The sequence below is a fragment of the Hipposideros armiger genome, unplaced genomic scaffold (genome assembly GCF_001890085.2).
Source record: "Hipposideros armiger isolate ML-2016 unplaced genomic scaffold, ASM189008v1 scaffold_283, whole genome shotgun sequence".
Taxonomy (NCBI): Eukaryota; Metazoa; Chordata; class Mammalia; order Chiroptera; family Hipposideridae; genus Hipposideros; species Hipposideros armiger.
The window spans coordinates 1,368,549-1,386,360 of record NW_017731633.1 but is presented as its reverse complement, the minus strand read 5'-3'; the positions used below and the strand labels follow the sequence as shown (position 1 = coordinate 1,386,360).

General features: G+C 50.8%; 1 protein-coding gene across 2 annotated transcripts in view; it reads right to left on the bottom strand.

Moving 5' to 3' along the window:
• AP2A1 (adaptor related protein complex 2 subunit alpha 1) overlaps positions 1-17,812 on the bottom strand; it is a 35,122-nt gene that overhangs the window by 9,321 nt on the left and 7,989 nt on the right. For both annotated transcript variants that reach the window (XM_019658301.1, XM_019658302.1), the window contains exons 2-7: positions 14,711-14,779; positions 14,447-14,589; positions 13,955-14,148; positions 3,205-3,334; positions 2,492-2,593; positions 985-1,093 (exon numbers count right to left, since the gene is read on the bottom strand). In XM_019658301.1, the coding sequence (XP_019513846.1) occupies positions 985-1,093; positions 2,492-2,593; positions 3,205-3,334; positions 13,955-14,148; positions 14,447-14,589; positions 14,711-14,779 (747 nt within the window). The remainder of the gene's footprint in view (positions 1-984; positions 1,094-2,491; positions 2,594-3,204; positions 3,335-13,954; positions 14,149-14,446; positions 14,590-14,710; positions 14,780-17,812) is intronic.

Here is a 17,812-nt window from a genome sequence, read left to right as displayed (position 1 = left end):
CACAATGACAGCAGAGACAGGCACGCATACAGACAGACATAGCTACACACACACACACACACACACACACACACACACACACACACACACACACACACACACACACACACACACAGAGGCTCCCACACAGCTGGCTGTGAAGATTCAGGTCCCTGGCCCACAGCTGGTGCTCAGCACCCTGGCTGAATCAATGGGAATTTTGATCAAAGGTTTATCAAGCACCTACTATGTGCTGAACATCTCAGCACAGGGTCCCTCAATACTGCTCTGTGAGATCAGACAGCCGAGGCCCCTGTGGTAGAGGGAGGGGCTCAGAGCACAGATTCTGGAGTCAGGCTCTGCCCCCCAGTCGCTGTCCAGGCCTAGGAAGGCCATGTCTCATTTCCAATCCTCAGTTTCTCTGTTTGCATATTGCAGGGGCAGTTCCCCCTCGCCAGCTCGGTTGGGAGGACACAGACACCCCCAGTGTAGGATCTGGCTCACTGAAGGCACTTTGTTCACACTAATGTGACCATAAACACTGAGGACATGAAAACCCCTAATGGAGCTATGCTAATTCAAACAGCATAGCCTGGAATCACCCTTGACCTGCTGGGTGGCCTTGAGCAAGGACTTCCCTGCTCCAATCCTCGTTTTCCTCATCTGTAAAACAGGCCTCTGTGTTACAGGCTAGAGCACGAATGCTACTTTGAAGGGACCCTGGACCACAGCAGGAGATCAACGAACACCAGAGGTTTGTCCAACTCTCTATGCTGCACAGGGCGGGCTCCCCGCTCCACACTGTTCCCGCCTCATACAATAGGCTCGTCCCAGAGCTTTCTTGGCCGGGTCCTGGGCTCAGAGCTGTCCCCGCTCAGCTGAGGAACAGGGCCTAATGGCACCCACTGCCTCAAAAAAATCCTGACATGGACCCCCAGCACCCATCCACCTGCCCCAGCAGAGGGTTGGAGGCCCTAGAGCCCAGCCTGGTGGGCTTGGCAGTACCTGGCGGCGGGTAGCACTGCAGCAGCCGCAGCAGCTTCACTGAGAGCCAGGGTGCCGGGACGAAGTAGTAGGTGTAGTCCTGGAGGTCGGTGGAGGCCGAGGAGACAATCTGGGGGCGAGAAGAAGGGTGAGGCATGGAGGCGGGCACAGGGCTGGCCGGGCAGAGCAAATACTGTCTTCCTGTGGGGATAGAGGGACCTGAGGCTTCGGGCACTCAGTGAGTGACCAGGTGGATCTGGGACTAAGTAAAGCTGGTGTCAGGTGGGCAGGAAGTCCCTGCCATTGTGATTCCCTTCGGTGAGCTCCTCACTCCAACTCTGTGCCTCCCAGTACCCTGGACTATGCCCACCAGAGCACACATCACATCCCTCTCCCCAGAGACTGCTGCCTTGCAGCTCTTCCCCTGAGACTGGAAGCTACTCAGGGGCAAGAAATGGGTCCCCAAGCCTAATACCAGGTCAGACATGAGAAAGCCTCAGTGACTAGGTAGAGAATTAGTGAAAGGGCATGTGACTTTTGTTTCCTCACAGCAAACTCCTATTCAACCTTGAAAACCCCTACTCCAGGAAGCATTCCCACCATGCTCTGTGCCACCTCCATGACAGTATGGGCCCCGCTCCAACTATCACTGTCTATGTCTTCCCCTACCAGCCTGGCACATGGGAGTATTCAGATGTGTGGTGAATGAATGGAAAAAATGATTGAATGAATGAGAGGGTATGTTGTTCTCTTGCTTGAGAATCCAGGCCTCTTATCTGCCCTGAAAATGTTTATATTTACTCCAAGTCTCAGTTCAGGTGTCACCTCTCCCAGGAAGCCTTCCTGGATTTCCAAACTGGGTTAAGTGCTTCCTTTGGGGGTCTACAAAGCCCTGTGCTACCTCCATGACAGCACAAACCACCCCTTATAGGATCATCTGTAACTGAGTCGGCCTGCCCTGCCACACAGCTCTCCCCTCAACAGGACAGGGGGCTCCTAGAGGGCTGGGGTCTGATTCATCCGTGTCCCCATGTCAGCTCATGCAGAGCTGGGCATACACAGCATGTTCCCAGGAGAGGAGCAGAAGGAAGGAGTGAAAGGGAGATACATGGGAAAGAGAGGAGGAGTGGGAAGAAAAGCAGAGAAAGCAGGACGAGGAAGAAAGAGACAGAGGGGGCAAGAGGAAGGAAATCAGGATGGCAGCTCTCACTTCTGGGCTGCTCACCACGCACCAGGCCCTGTTCAAACATTTTATACAGATTAATTTACTGCAGCTGTGCTGTGCGGCATGTACTGGTATCATCCCCATTGAAGAGAGAGGACAACTGAAGCCCAGAGAGGTGAAGCCACTTGTTCAGGGCCACACATCCAGGAAGTGGCTGAGCTGGGCTGAACCTAGCTCAGAGCCTGAGTGCATAATCACCAAACTGGGCTGCCTCTCAGGGACAGCAAGGGGAACCAGGGAGGTGCCCCAGGGAACAGGGATGCCAGGGCCACTTCCTGTAGCTAGCACTGAGGCCACACTCACCCGGCTCAAGCGAGACACAGCCAGGGAAATGCACGTCTTAAAGTCATCCGGGTTCTTCTTGCAGAGACAGGTGATGAGGCTGACAGCGGCTGTGACCACGCCCTGCAGGGGCAGACGAATGGCAGGTCAGGGCCCCGGGGGCAGGGTCAGGCTGGGGACAAGTGTGCAGGCTGCGTATTTGAGAGCGGAGACTCAGGAACACGAAGGTTTGGGGTGTAAGAGGGGTATGCTTGGATATGTACAGATGTCACAGTGGGTGTTTGGGGGCTCAGGGACCATGGCCAGCATTGACTTGGGTGCCTGGAGTACCCCTGGGAGGGTGCAGGCATCTAGGGTGTGGAGCAGAGGGTGGGTGGGGACTATGGAAGGACTGGGAGTGTTGGGGGTAGTGACAGAGGTCAGCATCTCTGTGCTGGCTGGGCAGGCGGTGGATGCTGGGGGTGTAAGAAACAGAGGCTGGATTTTCTGAGGGGCTGGATTGGTGTTGGGTGTTAGGGACACTGGATGATAAGACCCCTGGGTAGCTGGGTGGGTGGCAGGGACAGAGTGGGCATTTCTGGACACTTGGGTGGGTGATGAGTATTGGGGAGACTGGGTCAAGGTCTCTAGGTACCTGGGTGAAGTTGGGGACAGGGGTGGGGGACTCTGGGATTGCAGGCGGGGTCAGGGCAGAGGTGGGGTTTGGGGGCAGCGGCCCAGCACAGGGTCCTCACCATGTGCTGGTCATTGAGCAGGTGCACCACACGGGCTGTCCACTCGCCCATAGGCACCAGGTCAGGCGAGGCCTTGTAGAGCCGCAACAGGCACAGGGCTGCACTCTGCTTCACGCTGTCCATGCTGTCCCTGAGGGGACACAATGTGGGGCGGGCATGGGGGTCAGCATGACCCCGGCCCTGCACACCTCCCCTCCTCTCTTACTCCTCCCAGGAAGGGTGGCCAGAGAGGTGGAGAGAGCCAGGCGGACCTGGGATCCAATCTGGTGCTGCCCTCATGGGCCTCAGTTTCTTCATCTGCAAAATGGGTTGCATCTCTAGCCTCCTGGGGTCACTGGAAGAGCCCGATGTCAAGCCTGGCTCGGCACCTTCACTCATTCACTAAGCACGAATTGAGCTCCTACTATTCACCAGCACAGCTATTGGTGCTGTGGACAGAGTGGTGGACAAATTGGTCCAAACGTCTGTCCTCACAGAGCTTACATTCTAGCTGGAGCAGTCAGAATCCAAGCACACACATCAGATGCTGCTGGGGTTCAGTGCTGTGGCACCAACTACAGCAGGTATAAGCACAGTGTGCAAAGGATGCTATTTTGGAGGACGGCCTCTCTGGTAAGGTGCCAGGTGAGCAGAGAACTGAGTAACTTAATGAGAAAAGACAAAATCTCTGCACAGAATACCCCACCCTGGGGTGTTCAAGGTGATAGCCTGAGTACACTCACTGCCTATCATCAGATTAAAACTGGAAACCAGCAGAAGGTCTGTCCACTAGGCAATGCTGGATTAATGGTGGTCTTCTCACCTTCACCATTAGAGGTCACATCTCACGAGTCCTAACTCTGGGCCACACTCTGTTCTAAGTGCTTCTACATAGTAACCTGTTGAATCCTCACCACAGCCCTCTAAGGAGGTGAATTCTATTATCATTTCCAATTACAGGCAGGGAACATCCAGTCAAATACCAAATGAAGGCATAAGAGCTATTCATCAACTTAGTTACATTAAACAGAGATGTGGTTCTATTTAGGTAAAGTACATAATTTAGGGGTGTGCCCAGATATAATAACCACCGAATTCAGAGGCCCAGGAAGGGAGGAGCGGAAGATGTAGAGATGGTGTAAAGGACACGAAGGGGGAACTGAACTGCAACTGTTTCTTCTTTTAAATAAAGGCACGGCACCACCTGACCCAGCAATTCCGTGCCTAGGCATCTATGCAAGAGAACCGAAAACAAAGTTCACACAAATGTGTACATTATGCATAACAGCCAAAAGGTGGAAACTTTTTGATGAATAGATAAAATATATTCCATCCACACAACAGAATATTATTACTCAACCATAAAAAAAGGAATTAAGCTCTGACACACACTACAACCTGGATGAACCTTGAAAACAAGCCAAGATAAAGAAGCCAGTCACAAAAGGCTACATATCATGTGATTCCATTTATCTGAAATATCCAGAACAGGAAAATCCACAGAGACAGGAAGCAGGTTAGTGGTTGCCAGGGGCTGTGAGAGAGGGAATGGGGAGTGACTGCTAATGGGTGTATGGGGGCTTCTTTTTGGGGTGATGGAAATTTTCCAAAATTAGATAGTGGTGGTAGTTACACAATATATGAAAGACCACAGAACTGTATCCTTTAGAATAGTTAAAATGGTGAATTGTATCTTACATGTACTTTATTTCATTTATTATTTAAATCTATCTAAAAAAAAAAGTTTCCTCCATTCCCCAGTCACTATCAAGGCCAAGTTTCCAGCGTGGAGAGCCCAGCCTACAGTAAGGCAACCCCAGCCTGGCCTGCAACACTGGCAGGGCAAGACCCCTCAGCAGCCATTCCTTCGTGTAAAATGGGGAGACATTACTTATGTTAATATGCATTTGTCACACTGGCCTCCTTCGCAGCCTTCAGTAGGCACCAAGTTCTCCAGCTAAGGGTGGCCAGCGACCTCTGTCTTACCCAAGCCAATGGCCACTGCCTGTTCCCGTCTCAAAGAAAATATCAGTAGCACTTGCCACAACTGCCTACTCCCTCCTCTGTGAAAGTTTCTTCTCCAAGTACCAAGCCACAGCCCATATTGCATTTTCTTCCCATCTCCCAGGCCAACCAGACCTCGACGTGCTGGGCCACCCCAGGCTCAGCCTCCAGTTGCTTCTCTTCCCTGCTCAGGTCCTCCATGGGGGACTTTATCAGGCAGGGGCTTTAATCACCATCTGTCCTGCACTGTCTAATACAGAAGCCCCCGGCCACATGGGGCTACTGGGCACAGGAATTATGGTGAGTCCCAACTGAGATGTGATGTGTATGTACCTTACACACTGGGTTTCAAAGATTTAGCAGAAAAAATATTGTAAGATAGCTCGTGGATAATTCTGATGTTGATCCAATGTCAAAATGAAAAGATTCTGGTGGGATCAGCATCAATTAAAATATTAAAATTAGTTTCACCTGTTTGTTTTTACTTTGTCTAATGTGACAACTAGAAAAGTGAACAGCACGTAGGTGGCCTGCATCATATTCTGAGCACAGTGCAGGTCTCTCTCAGGTCTCTTTCTCTGGCCCTGACTCCCTGCCGTCCAACCGCCTACTGGCCAGCTCTACCTAATAACTAAAAGGGCATCTCAAATTCAACATGGCCAAACCCAACTCTGCATCCTCCTCTCGCTTACCTGGTTCTCCCCCAGTCGTCATCACTCACCCACCTGTTCAACTTCACTCCTCTTTCTTTCACGCCACATGTAACCCATCCTGTTAGCTTTACTTTCAAAACATAGCCCTCCCATTAAATGCCTTCATCGCCACAACCCAGATCCCAGCCACCGTTAGCTCTGACCTGGACGACAACAGACATTCTCAGTGGTCTCCCACAGACACCCTCGTCCCACTGCAGTCTCTATTTCTGCTTATGATTTGTTGGTCTACTTGAATCTGAGGGTCAGTCTCTTTCATTGGTTCTAGAATGTTCTCAGCAGTTATCTGTTCAAGCAATGCCTCTGTCACATTCTCTCCTTTCTCTCTTTCTAGAACTCTAAATAGCATTATGTCAGACCTTCTCTATCTTCCATGACTTTGAACCTCTCTTTTTAAGTTTTCCATCTCTTTGTTTCACTGGGCTGCATTCTCATTAATTTCTCCAGCTCTACTGCCTGTTTAATTCTGCCTTGACTGTGTCTATTCTGCGGCTAAACAAGACCACTTAATTTTTTAAAAAGTTCAGTGATATTTTCCATTTTAAAAAATAGCAGCCGGGTGGCTCAGTTGGTTAGAGCGCAAGCTCTGAGCAACAGGGTTGCTGGTTCGATTCCCACATGGGCCAGTGAGCTATGCCCTCAGCAAATGGGTTGAAGACAACAACTTGAGTTGAGCTACCAATGGGTGGCCTCATGGCTCAGTTGGTTAGAGCGTGTGCTCTTAACAAAAAGGTTGCCGGTTCAACTCCCACATGGGATGGTAGGCTGCAGCCCCCGCAAATGGATTGAAGGACAGCTTGACTTGGAGCTGATGGGTCCTGGGAAAAACACACTGTTCCCCAATAAAGTTAGAAAATATATAGCTTGCACTTTTCTTTGATGTTTAAATCATTCTCATATTTCTTGGAACATATTAAACATACTTATTTTATATTCTGTATGAAAATTCCAATTCAACTGTTCTTTTCAGTGCTCTTTCTGCTGGTTTTCCCTCATGATGTCTTGTGTCCTGTGTTTAGTGATTTTTGACTGTGAGCTACTCATGTAACTCGGAGCTGCTGTAGAAATCTTTGAGGCCTCTGGTGAAGGTGGGTTTCCCCAAAACGGCTTGTTTGTTTCTGTCAGGAACTTGGCTACTACCAGTTTGCATCACTTTAAACTAAAGCTTGGCTTAAGGATTTGTGGATGAGCCAGGTAGGGGGAAACTGGGCTGAAAAACCAGAGTGTGGGCTGCTCTGTGTCAAGGTTCAAAACAGGTAATTTTCCTTATAGCCCCTAAGGGGGTTTATTTCTAGGTCACCCTCACTTTGTTTTTTTTTTTGTTGTTGTTGTTGTTTTTTAGCTGAGCCATCCTGCCACCTGTTGGCAGCTCAGCAGCAGCTCGGCTCGGGCCATGAATCAAACCGGGGACCCTGTTGCTCAGAGCTCAAACTCTTGAGCGAGCTCTTAACCAACTGAGCCACTCGGCCGGCTCTAGGTCACCCTCACTTTGATGTGTGGCCTCTGGAGGCTGTCCTTGGATAAGCTTTGTCTTCCATTCCCAGAGGCTGCAGGGCCCCAAAACCAATAGTAGGTACACCCAGTTCAGCAAATGCCCTATAAGCAAAAGCTGGCTTTGGGATTCTGCTCCTCTCCCAGGGTACCAGGCTCTCCTAGCTCATGTCCTGTCCTTACTTTTTTTTTTTTTTTTCAAATTGGGGAATTGGGGGAAGGGAACAGTGTTGGGGAATTGGGGAAGGAGACCAGTCAAGTTTTTGTTCTTCAATCTTAGCTGTGGAGGGCACCAGTTGCCATCTGGCTGCCTGTAGGCAGCTCATGGCCTCGAAGCTAAAGGTGCTGTGTTCAATCTTAGTTGCGGGTGGGCGTAGCCACCATCCCATGCATGAGTCGAACCGGAAGCCTTGTTGTTAAGAGTGCATGCTTGGGGGCCGGCCGAGTGGCGCGATGGTTAAGAACTGGTTTGGGACACCAGAGGGCCCTGGTTCGGATCCCACATATGAGGGCCAGTGACACTGCCCTCTACAGCTAAGATGCTGAACGACAGCTCAACCTGGANCGCCCGGGAAGAGCGCAATGATGGTGCCAACTTGGGCCAGTGAAGCAATGTCCTCCACAACCAGACTGAAGAACAAAACGAGAGCAACTTCTCTGTTCCCCTTCCCCCAATTCCCCAGCACTGTTCCCATCCCCCCAATTCCCGAATAAAAATCTTTAAAAAAACAAAACAAAACAAAAACCAAAAAACAAAACAACAACAAAAACTATTGATTACACATTTAAATCATATTTTGCGCAAACTGGGGTAAATAAAAATATTAAAATTAATTTCACTGGTTGTTTTACATTTTTAGTGCTGGGTTAGACTGTGCTGGTGTTACCATTCCTGGGGGAGAAAATTCTCCCTGAGCATCCGAGCCACACCCTGTCATTCCCCAGCTAGAATGCAGCTGAGAGACCCTCCCTGAGCTGCCGCCTAACATGTTAAGGGGGAACATGCTGATCTGTAAACCCTGGACAGATCACAATGCCAGGTCCCCAAGGGCAGGGAAGTGTGGCTGCTCCATTTCTGGTGGCATTCGCAGGGTCCAGAGCTGTCCTGGCACAGGGCAGGCACTGAATGCAATTGTGGGGTGAGGGGTCCCCAATGGCACACTAATGTTGAAGAACCACCAAAGTGGGGCTCATTCTTTCTGTTCTCTGCACAGTGGCCATAGGGATCCTGTAAAAATTTGAGTCAAAGCCTGTCCCTTCTCTGCTCCCAATCTTTCCATGGCTGCCATCGTGCTCAGAGTCAAAGCAAAGTCCTCACTGAAGCCCTCCAGGCCCTGCACAGCCTAGTTCCCTCTTTGACCGCAACTCCTACCCTCTCCCCCACCTCCTCGCATTCCTCCTACACTTCAAGCTCAGTCCTACCTCAGGGCCTTTGCACAGGCAGTTCCCTCTGCAGAGAATGTCCTCCTCCAGATTTATGCAGGCCCTATTCACCCACTAAATTCAATTCTTTGCTCCAGTGCCACCTTTTCAGCAAGAGACTCTCTGACCAGCCTATATGAGAGCATCATCCCTAACCTTGTCCCCACACACACCCTTCCCTGATTTATTTCCTCCCAACAGTCACTGCCACCTGTCTGGACACCTGAATACTATATATTTACTTGTGTATTGGTCCATCTCCCCTGGAGAGCATGAGCACCAAACTGGAGACCCAGGGAAGGATCAGACCAGGGCCTGTGCTCTAGGGACTGGGAGAGGTGTCACAGACAGAATGGGTTGCAACTTGGAGTAGGATGTGCCCTAATGCAGGAGCTCAAGGCACTTCCAGCAGCCCAATGTCCCTCTTCCCATTTACTCTCTTGAAAACTTTCCTTGGGCCTGCAGAGAGCAGGGGCCCTGAAGAGGAGGCAGCCCCAGTGCTGCCCCAGGGAGCTGTCAGTCAGATAAGTGACTTGGAAGCAGAATCCACTCCGACAGGACAGGACCACACCCTCAGGCTGCACCCAGCCTCAACCTCTCCCCTTCTTATCTGCAGAATTTGCCCTTCCTGGCCCTGCTTCTCAAAGCCTACCTTTCATCTCCTTCTAGATTTTTCTCTCTGAATTCCACTATGCCCTTCAGATCCTCCAGCAGGATGGCTCCAGCTCCTCCCCCTGCTCATCTCTGAGCACTGCCCCATGCATGTCCCTCATCCCTTCTTTTCCCTCACTCCTGTTTGAAACCCTCCAGTACTCTCAGGACAAACACTCTGCCTATCTCCCCAAAGTCAGATCCTAAGCCTTAGCTCAGAGGTTCAACTGGGCCTCAAGACCTTTGCACTTGCAGTCCCTCTGCCACAGTTCCCTTGGCCTGGCTAACTCCTCCACATTATCTGAACAACGCAAACAGACAGAGCCCCCATTCTCTCCACACCGAGGCCCTCTCCTTCACTGGACCTAGGACAGCTACAACTTTTGCCACTTAAAAAAAATTGAGATATAATTCATATACCATAAAGTTCACCATTTTAAAGTGTGCAAGTGGTCTTTGGTATATCCACAATGTTTTGCAGCCACCAGAACATTTTCATCACCCCAAAAAGAAACCCTGTACTCCTTAGCAGTCACTCCACATTCCACCACCCCCTAGCCCTAGGCAACCACTAATCTTTCAGTTTCTATGGATTTGCTTATTCCAGACATTTCAGATAAATAGAATCATACATTTCTGTGGATCTGGTTTCTTTCATGTAGAATGATGTTTTCAAGGTGCAGCATCTATCAGTACTTCATTCTTTTTAATAGCCGAATAATATTCCATTGTGTGGGTGGACCACATTTGTTTATCCATTGATCTGTCGATGAATATTTGGGTTGTTTCCACTTTTTGGCTATCATGAATAATGCTGCTAAGAACATCTGTATACAACTGTAACAAGGACAGCTGCAATTTTATGCAGTACCTGTCTCCCTCACAGGGCTAGAGGCTCCACAGGGGCACTGACAAGTCTGTCCTATTCACCACTCTGTCCCCAGCCCCATAACAAGGTTAGAAACATACCAGCCACTCAACATATACTTGATGAGAAGAAGATCAAGGGAAGCCCTGATTCTTCAGCNTTCTGCATAACGGATATACTTTACTATAAAAAAGAATTCACAGAGATAACAAAACATCAGGTCTTCAAAAGAGAAGGGGCTGCGGCCCTGGAGGGAGGGCATTCTGGCTGAGGGCACAGCCTCTACAATGATCCAGAGGCAAGTAGCAGCCCGGGTGCCCAGAGAAAGCACACAGGTGCTGGTAACCCATGGGAGAGAGGGGCTGAAGGCAGCTGTAAAGGGAAATAACTTTCTAGCACTCAGGGCCAGCCAGGACAGGAGGATGAGCTCGCAGTCACAGGAGGTGTGCAAGCATGTCAGGACATATTAAAGGGATTCCCTTAACTTCAAACATTCCCTGGGCGATGCTTAGGGATGAGTAACACCAGCCTTGCTCTTGGGGACTCCTGGATTGGAGGGGAGGCTGACAGGGACCATGGTGAGTATTTTGACAGAGGCAAACGCAATGGGGGCTGGGAAACTGGAATGAGTTGGGGGGGGGGCGGCGAGGAAGGCTCCCAGGAGGTCCACAGCTCCTGGGATTTAAGGATCAAAAGATGAAGCTGAAATGGACCAAGCAGAAATACGGGGAGCTTGCTCAGAGTAGGAGGACCAGTCTGCATGCTAGCACTGCAGGGGAGCCACACCACACAGCCTCTCTTGGGTTTTCTGAAGGTACTAGGGAACCATGGGAGGGCAACGGTCCCTCTTTTGCTTGTAGTTGTTGGTGTAAGGGGCACACGAGTGAAATAGAGACCACTCTCTTGCTACAGGCCGGAGCCGGGAACTAACTTCTGACTGCACCCAGGATCAGCCCTACCTTCAGGCTTCTGGTTAGGGGAGATAAAGCCTTCCCTAAGGGTTTAAGCCGCAGGGGCACAGGGATGGGTCTTTCACTGCCACCAAAGGCATCCTAACAAACCCCAACTCTACCCTAAATGGACCAATGCGGCTTTATGGAGGTAATGCAGGCACTGTCTGGTACCCAAGAGCCCCCATAGCCTTCTAGACAACTACCGTTTACATACAACACTAGCTAAGAAAATTTCCTATCTATACATCCTGCCACGGTGTGTCTCCCACACAAGTTCCAGCAGCCCCGTGTCCTCAGATAGGATTCTGGGAAATGATGCTCACTGACTCTGGACCACGGTCCAGCTCAGAAAATGCTGGCTCTGTGCTAATATGAGAGTCACTGGCCAAATGTTGCCACGGGCCACTTGAAACATGGCCAGTGCGACTGAGGGATTAAATTCCTAGTTTTATGTAATTTTGATAAATTGAAATTGAAAAAAGAATCCTTGACTCAAGTTGCTGCAAAAGTATATTTGGAGCAACTTGAGTACTTCATGAATCTACTTTTTTAATCATAAGTTTTATGAATTCTTTTTTTTTTTTAAGATTTTTATTGGGGAATTGGGGGAAGGGGAGCAGANTGGGATGCCAGCTCTGAGCAGCAGGGCCCCAGTTCGGATCCCACATGAGGGCCAGTGATGCTGCGCCCTCTACAGCTAAGATGGTGAACAACAGCTCAAACTGGAGCTGGGCTGCCGTGAGTTGCCGGCGACCGGAGTAGGCTGCAGTGGGGCTGCCTTAAGCTACTGTGAGCAGCCATCCAATGGCCGGCAAGCGACTGCCTCACCCAGGAAGAGCACAATGATAATTCCAACATGGGCCAGTGAACTGTCGTCTTCCACAACTAGACTGAAGACAAAAAGACAGCAGCTTGTCTGTTCCCCTTCCCTGATTCCCCAACACTGTTCCACTCCCCCAATTCCCCAATAAAATCTTTTAAAAGAAGAGCGCATGCTCTATCCACTGAGCCATTCGGGTGGCAGCTCAGCTCAAGGTGCCAAGTTCAGTCTTAGTTGCGGGCGGGCATAGCCCACCATCAAACCAGCAGTCTTGTTGTTAGGAGCACGTGCTCTCACCAGTTGAGCCATCCTGTCATCTATTGCCAGCTCAGGGGCAGCTCAGCTCGGGCACAGCGTCACTGGCCCATGTGGGAATTGAACCAGCGGCCCTGTTGCTCAGAGCTCGCGGTCTTAAGCTAACTCTTAACCAACTGAGTCACTTGGCCGGTCCTGTCCTTACTTTCTTGCTAGCTCGTGAACTCATTAACCAACATTTCCTTTCCTCTTTTATTCAACATTGATAGCTGGGTTTCAGTGAGAGTACCAGTCAGGAATCTAGTCCACATGTTGCCAGAAATACAAGTCCTACATTCTCCCACACCAGGCCCAATGATCTTTTAAAAATACAAAGCTACTCACATCATCCACCTGCTTAAAACACACCAATTGCCTCCCACATCAATTACAATAAAATCCAAACTTCCCTTATTCACTCTCTCTCCTTTTCCCCTCATTCCAGTCCAGACATAGACACTATTTCTTGGTTCCATGAATGTAGAAAGCTCATGCCTACCTCAGGGCCTTTGCATTTGCTGCTCCTTTTGCTTGGGACACTCTTTGTCCAACATTTTTAAATGACTATATCCTCATCATTCTAGTCTCAATTTACACATCATTTCCTTGGAGAAACCTTCCCTGACAAGTCTAATTTAAGTAGACCCCCCCACCACTCCTACTGCCCCCAACTACCCTATTTTTTTTGTTTTCATCGGAGTATTTATCACTGTCTGTACTCATCTTACTTCTTTGTTATGTGTTTGTTTTTTGGGTCCCCCACTACATGTAAGCTCCCCAAGGGTGGGCTCAACAGTCCGAGCTGCTCACTCCTGCCTCCCCATGCCCACAACAGTGTCTGGCATGTTGCAGGTACTCCAGAAATACTTGCTTAATGACCTCCTGCCTCACGGTGATCACACAGTCTGACCCCACTGCCCCTTATGCCTGTCCCCTTTCCATGCCCAACAACTCCTTCTCACTTAGGTCTCAGCCTGATGCCACTTCCTCTGGGAAACCCTCCCTGATCCCTCAGCTAGGTCAGGCACCCCTTAGGGGCTCCTGTGCCCCACAGCATGGTTCTGAGAAGAATTATATGTTTCATCCTGCAGTTACTCAAACATTTATCTCCCACTCCAGACCATGAATGCTGGGAGGACAATGACCATGTCCGCTTCCGGTCATGACTATATCCCCAGCAATCAGCACAGTGCCTCGTACATAGCAGATGCTCAATAGATGTTTGTTAAATGAATGAATGGAGAAGATGCAGAAGTTCTGGAGGGCTGTCACCAACATAACTGAAGCTTATCACCTCTTCTATACTAGATATTAAATGTCAAGGTCAGTTAGACAGACACCCCACTGGCTTTGTTCAGAGGTTGCCTCACACGGTTGACTTGGTGAAATGAGAAGATACAACCACGGGGCTGCCACCAGAACATTGGGATTCCACGTCTGATGTGAGCCCCACGTCCTGGGTGGAAGACCTGAGGCAGGTGCCTCTTTTAACCTCAAACATGTCTGGGCCTTGTCTCCCCCATCCTCCCTCCACCGTAGGTCCCCAGTGCCTCACCCAGCCACCAGGATGCGAGGGATGTCGGCAGCAAAGGCTTCGCCCATCTCGCGGCTGCCCACGTTGGCGATGCAGTGCAGGGCCAGACACATGAATGTGGGGTTGCGGCTGGCCAGGTCATTCTTGATGGCGTTGTTGATGAGCCGGATCAGCTCGGAGTTCGAGTTCACCAGCACTGAGATGAACAGGTAACCCTGGGTGGGTGAGGAGGGAGCTGAGAGTCAAGAGCTTTGTGGCTAATTGACCCTAGGCCCCAACTCTCACACCCTGGAGCCTGTACCTGCAGCCCTTCCGTCCTCAGATCCACGAGTCAAGGCCCCAGCTCCTCCTCCCTCAGACCCAGGAACCCAGGCCCTCAGCCCCCTCCTCCCTCAGACCCAGGAGTCCAGGCCCCCAACCCCCTCCTCCCTCAGACCCAGGAACCCAGGCCCCCAGCCCCTCCTCCCTAAGACCCAAGAGTTCTGGTTTCCAGTCCCTTCTCCCCAGACTCACTATCTGCTTTTCTGTGTACTTGTTAGAGCTAAGCAGGTTCACAGCCTCCATATGCCCAAAGTCAATGTCATGGCCAAGCAGGAAGATGAAGAGCAGTTTACACACATATTTTTTCTTACTATAGCCATCCAAGGCTTTGTCCCCTGGAGCCAGAGGAAGGAGGAAATGGGAGGCAAAATGAGGAACGGTCACACATGCAAGTCTCAGGAGTCCAGGGCCCCAGCCCCCTCCTCCCTCAACCCAGGAGTCCAGGGCCCCAGCTACCTTTGAACTTGGAGCGAATATTGGCCAGTTCCTTGTTGATTCTCTTAATCTCTGCCTCCTTGCTCTTACCTGGGGAGAAGGCAGGGCAGGTGATGAGGGTCCGGGAGAGTTGAGCCACCTGGCCTCACTTTTCTTGGCAAGGTCCCTCTCAGCTGGAAGGGCAAACTCTCTCCACTCTGGGGTCCTGGGCCCCAGGGCTGAGGCCAGCAGTGGACCCATCTCTAGCTGGGAGCTTCAGGGAGGTGATGACTGAGGCTCACCAGGCTCTACAACCCAGAGGAGGAGCCTGGCATATACTCTGGAGAGATCCCTGACTTCCTCCTCCCACTATGACCCCTGAACTATAATCTTCCTGGAAGCTACTGGCCCCACCCATAGCTCTGGTTACCCCTGCACCAGCCCCCAGCACTGGCTTGGCAAAAAATACATGATAAAAGAATGAATGAATGAATGAATGAACGAACAAAAGAGCTCAGCTGCCTTCCAGCTGTGTCCCAGGACCCTCATTCTTACCACATCCCCATTGAGCTCAGCATCTCCTGAAAACTTGGTCTTCCCCTAGGTTCCCAATTCAAAAAAGGTCCCATTACCACCCAGTCAGCAGGCCAGACAAGGGTGCTGAGCTCCGCGCTCCCTTCCTGTCCCTCCCCACAACCTGTCCTCTCCATTCCCACAGCCCTGGCCTGTTCCTTCCCACCTGGTCCACAGACCCACTTCCTCCCTCTCCTGGCTGCCAACCTCTCCCCAGCCTGTGTGCCTGCGACATTCCTACACTTCTGACAAGACCCACTTAGGGGATGGCTCTCGAGGGCCTTCCCTGACCCTACAGGCAGGGCCTATGCTTCCTCCTTGGTGCCCAGGCTCCTCCATCAGAGCACAAGAACTGTCCTCCTCACATCCCCCAGTTCAACGCGAGCCAGGCTTCACCGTCTCACCCATGACAGTCTCCACCATTCACTCTGCTCCTCCAAACAGAACTCTGGGCATCCTTATCCCTCATTCAAGCCATCACCACGGCCTCTTGGCTCAACCTTCAGGACATGTCTCCGGACACCTCCACCATGATCACCTTGTCCAAATCCCGTGTTCACTCAACTCTAATCATTACAGCAGACTCCTTTCTGGCCTCCCTGCCTCCTGCTGGGGAGACTTCACCCCATGGCTACAAAGCGCTCTGGGCCTGCCCTTGCCACCCCGCCAATGTCACCCCTCACCATCTTGCTGTGTGTCCTGGCCCCACTGGCCGGCACCAGTTCCAGGGACACTCCATATTCCTTCCTACCTCAGGGGCATTTGCACGTACTGTGCTTGCTGCCTGGGCCTATCTCTCTATCTTCCTGTCATTTGGGTCTCAGCTCTTGTCACCTCCTCCAAGAGGCTTTTCCTGACCATTTCTTTACAGTCAATGCCTTCTTTTTCCATCATTTAAAAAAAAAAAAATCCACATTTCACACCATGTAACTATTTTATTTATTTTTGTCTAACCTCGGCTCTCACTTCAATTTATGAGCATCACAACGGAGTTTCTAGTAAAAGTCTGGTTATCTGACATTTGACCCATGGCTGTGTCATCTGCATCCCTCAGCATGTGGCCAAGCACCAGGGAGGCTCAACTGTGCACTGAACGAATGTGTGAATGAATGAATAAACAAGCAAGAGAAGGTGCGCGCCTTCTTTTTAGAAATCTGGCCTCACCTCCTACCCCCATCTTCCAGGGAAGCTCCCACAAGCCTCATGTCAGCTATCTCCTCCTCCAGGAAGTCCCCTCTGATTAACACCTCCTCATCAGTGTCAAGTGGACCCTCAAACTGCAACCATCAGCCAGGTGGCTCCTGAGCACCTGAAACATGCCTATTCCAAACTGAGATGGGCTGTAAGTGGCAAAGCCACACAGGACTTAGATAACTGAGTGTGGGGAGAAAATGTAAAATATCTCATGCTAAAATTAATTTTGCCCATTTCTCCTTTAAAATAAAAACATGGTCACTGGAGAAGTTAAAACCACATGTGTGGCTCACACAATAATAAGTCCATTGGATAGCACTGTTGGTGGGACTCCTCTGGGCTCCCACACTGCCTGGGTCACCTCCCTTAGAGCACACGTTGTGGGTGTCTAGGTCTGCCACTTGAGAAAAGGGACAGCATCTGCCACTTTTCTGGGTAGTAACTCCATGTTCAAAGGGCTTACCAAGTGCCCAAGCTCAATAAAGGCATGAAGTTGGAAATAAGGGCCCAAGAAGTGAGGAGTGACCCACTTTCCATCCTCAGGAAGAGATGGAGGGTCTAAGGATGAGGGTGGGAGATCTCTGGGACCCAGGCGACCAAGGGCCAGCACCTCAGTGATGAGTCTGAATTGGCCTGTGTGGCCCCAGAGGCCACCTGATCCTTCATTTATTAATTACGTTTCCTGAGGCCCTAGGGGCCAGGCCTGAGGGGGACCACACTGGACATTCAGGACCCAGGCAGACCCAGCACTTTCGATCTGCCCTCAGGGACTCCTGGCCTGGTGGGGTGCAGGCAAGGGGTCCCGTCCCCACACCTGAGTGAGATGTGCAGGGATGGAGGTTGCCGGGGCACCGCCTGGGGCCTTGGTGGCGGCTGCAGGAGGTGAGGACATTTGAGGAGGGCAGTGAAAGATGAGGCGGGTTCAGCAGCAGTTCACAGCAAGGGCAGCCAGAACTAAAACACGCAGCTCAAGAGTGCCCACCTGATGGTGGCCCAGGGGTTAGGACAGCACCTCCCTTTGGGGGCAGGGCAGGGCAGTGACCAGCGAGGGTACATGGTGGCCCCTCTGGACTAGCGTGCACGTTCTGGTCTATTCTTAACCTGAGGATGACCACACAATTGCTCCAACTGCTTGCCTGAAAACTATTCTGTAGGGACCAGAAAAAAAAACTAAACAGCTTTTATAAATGGATCACATATCACAAAGTAGCTGCTTAAACTTTATCACAGATAGACAGATATTTGAACGGCAAATTCCGAGGCTAGCACCCTCTCTGGCCTTCGTTTACATCTCTATTAAAAGCGTTGAGAAGCAGGTGAAACTAACCTATGCTGTTGAATGACCCAGCAGGGGTTAACCCTGGGGGCTGGGAAGGT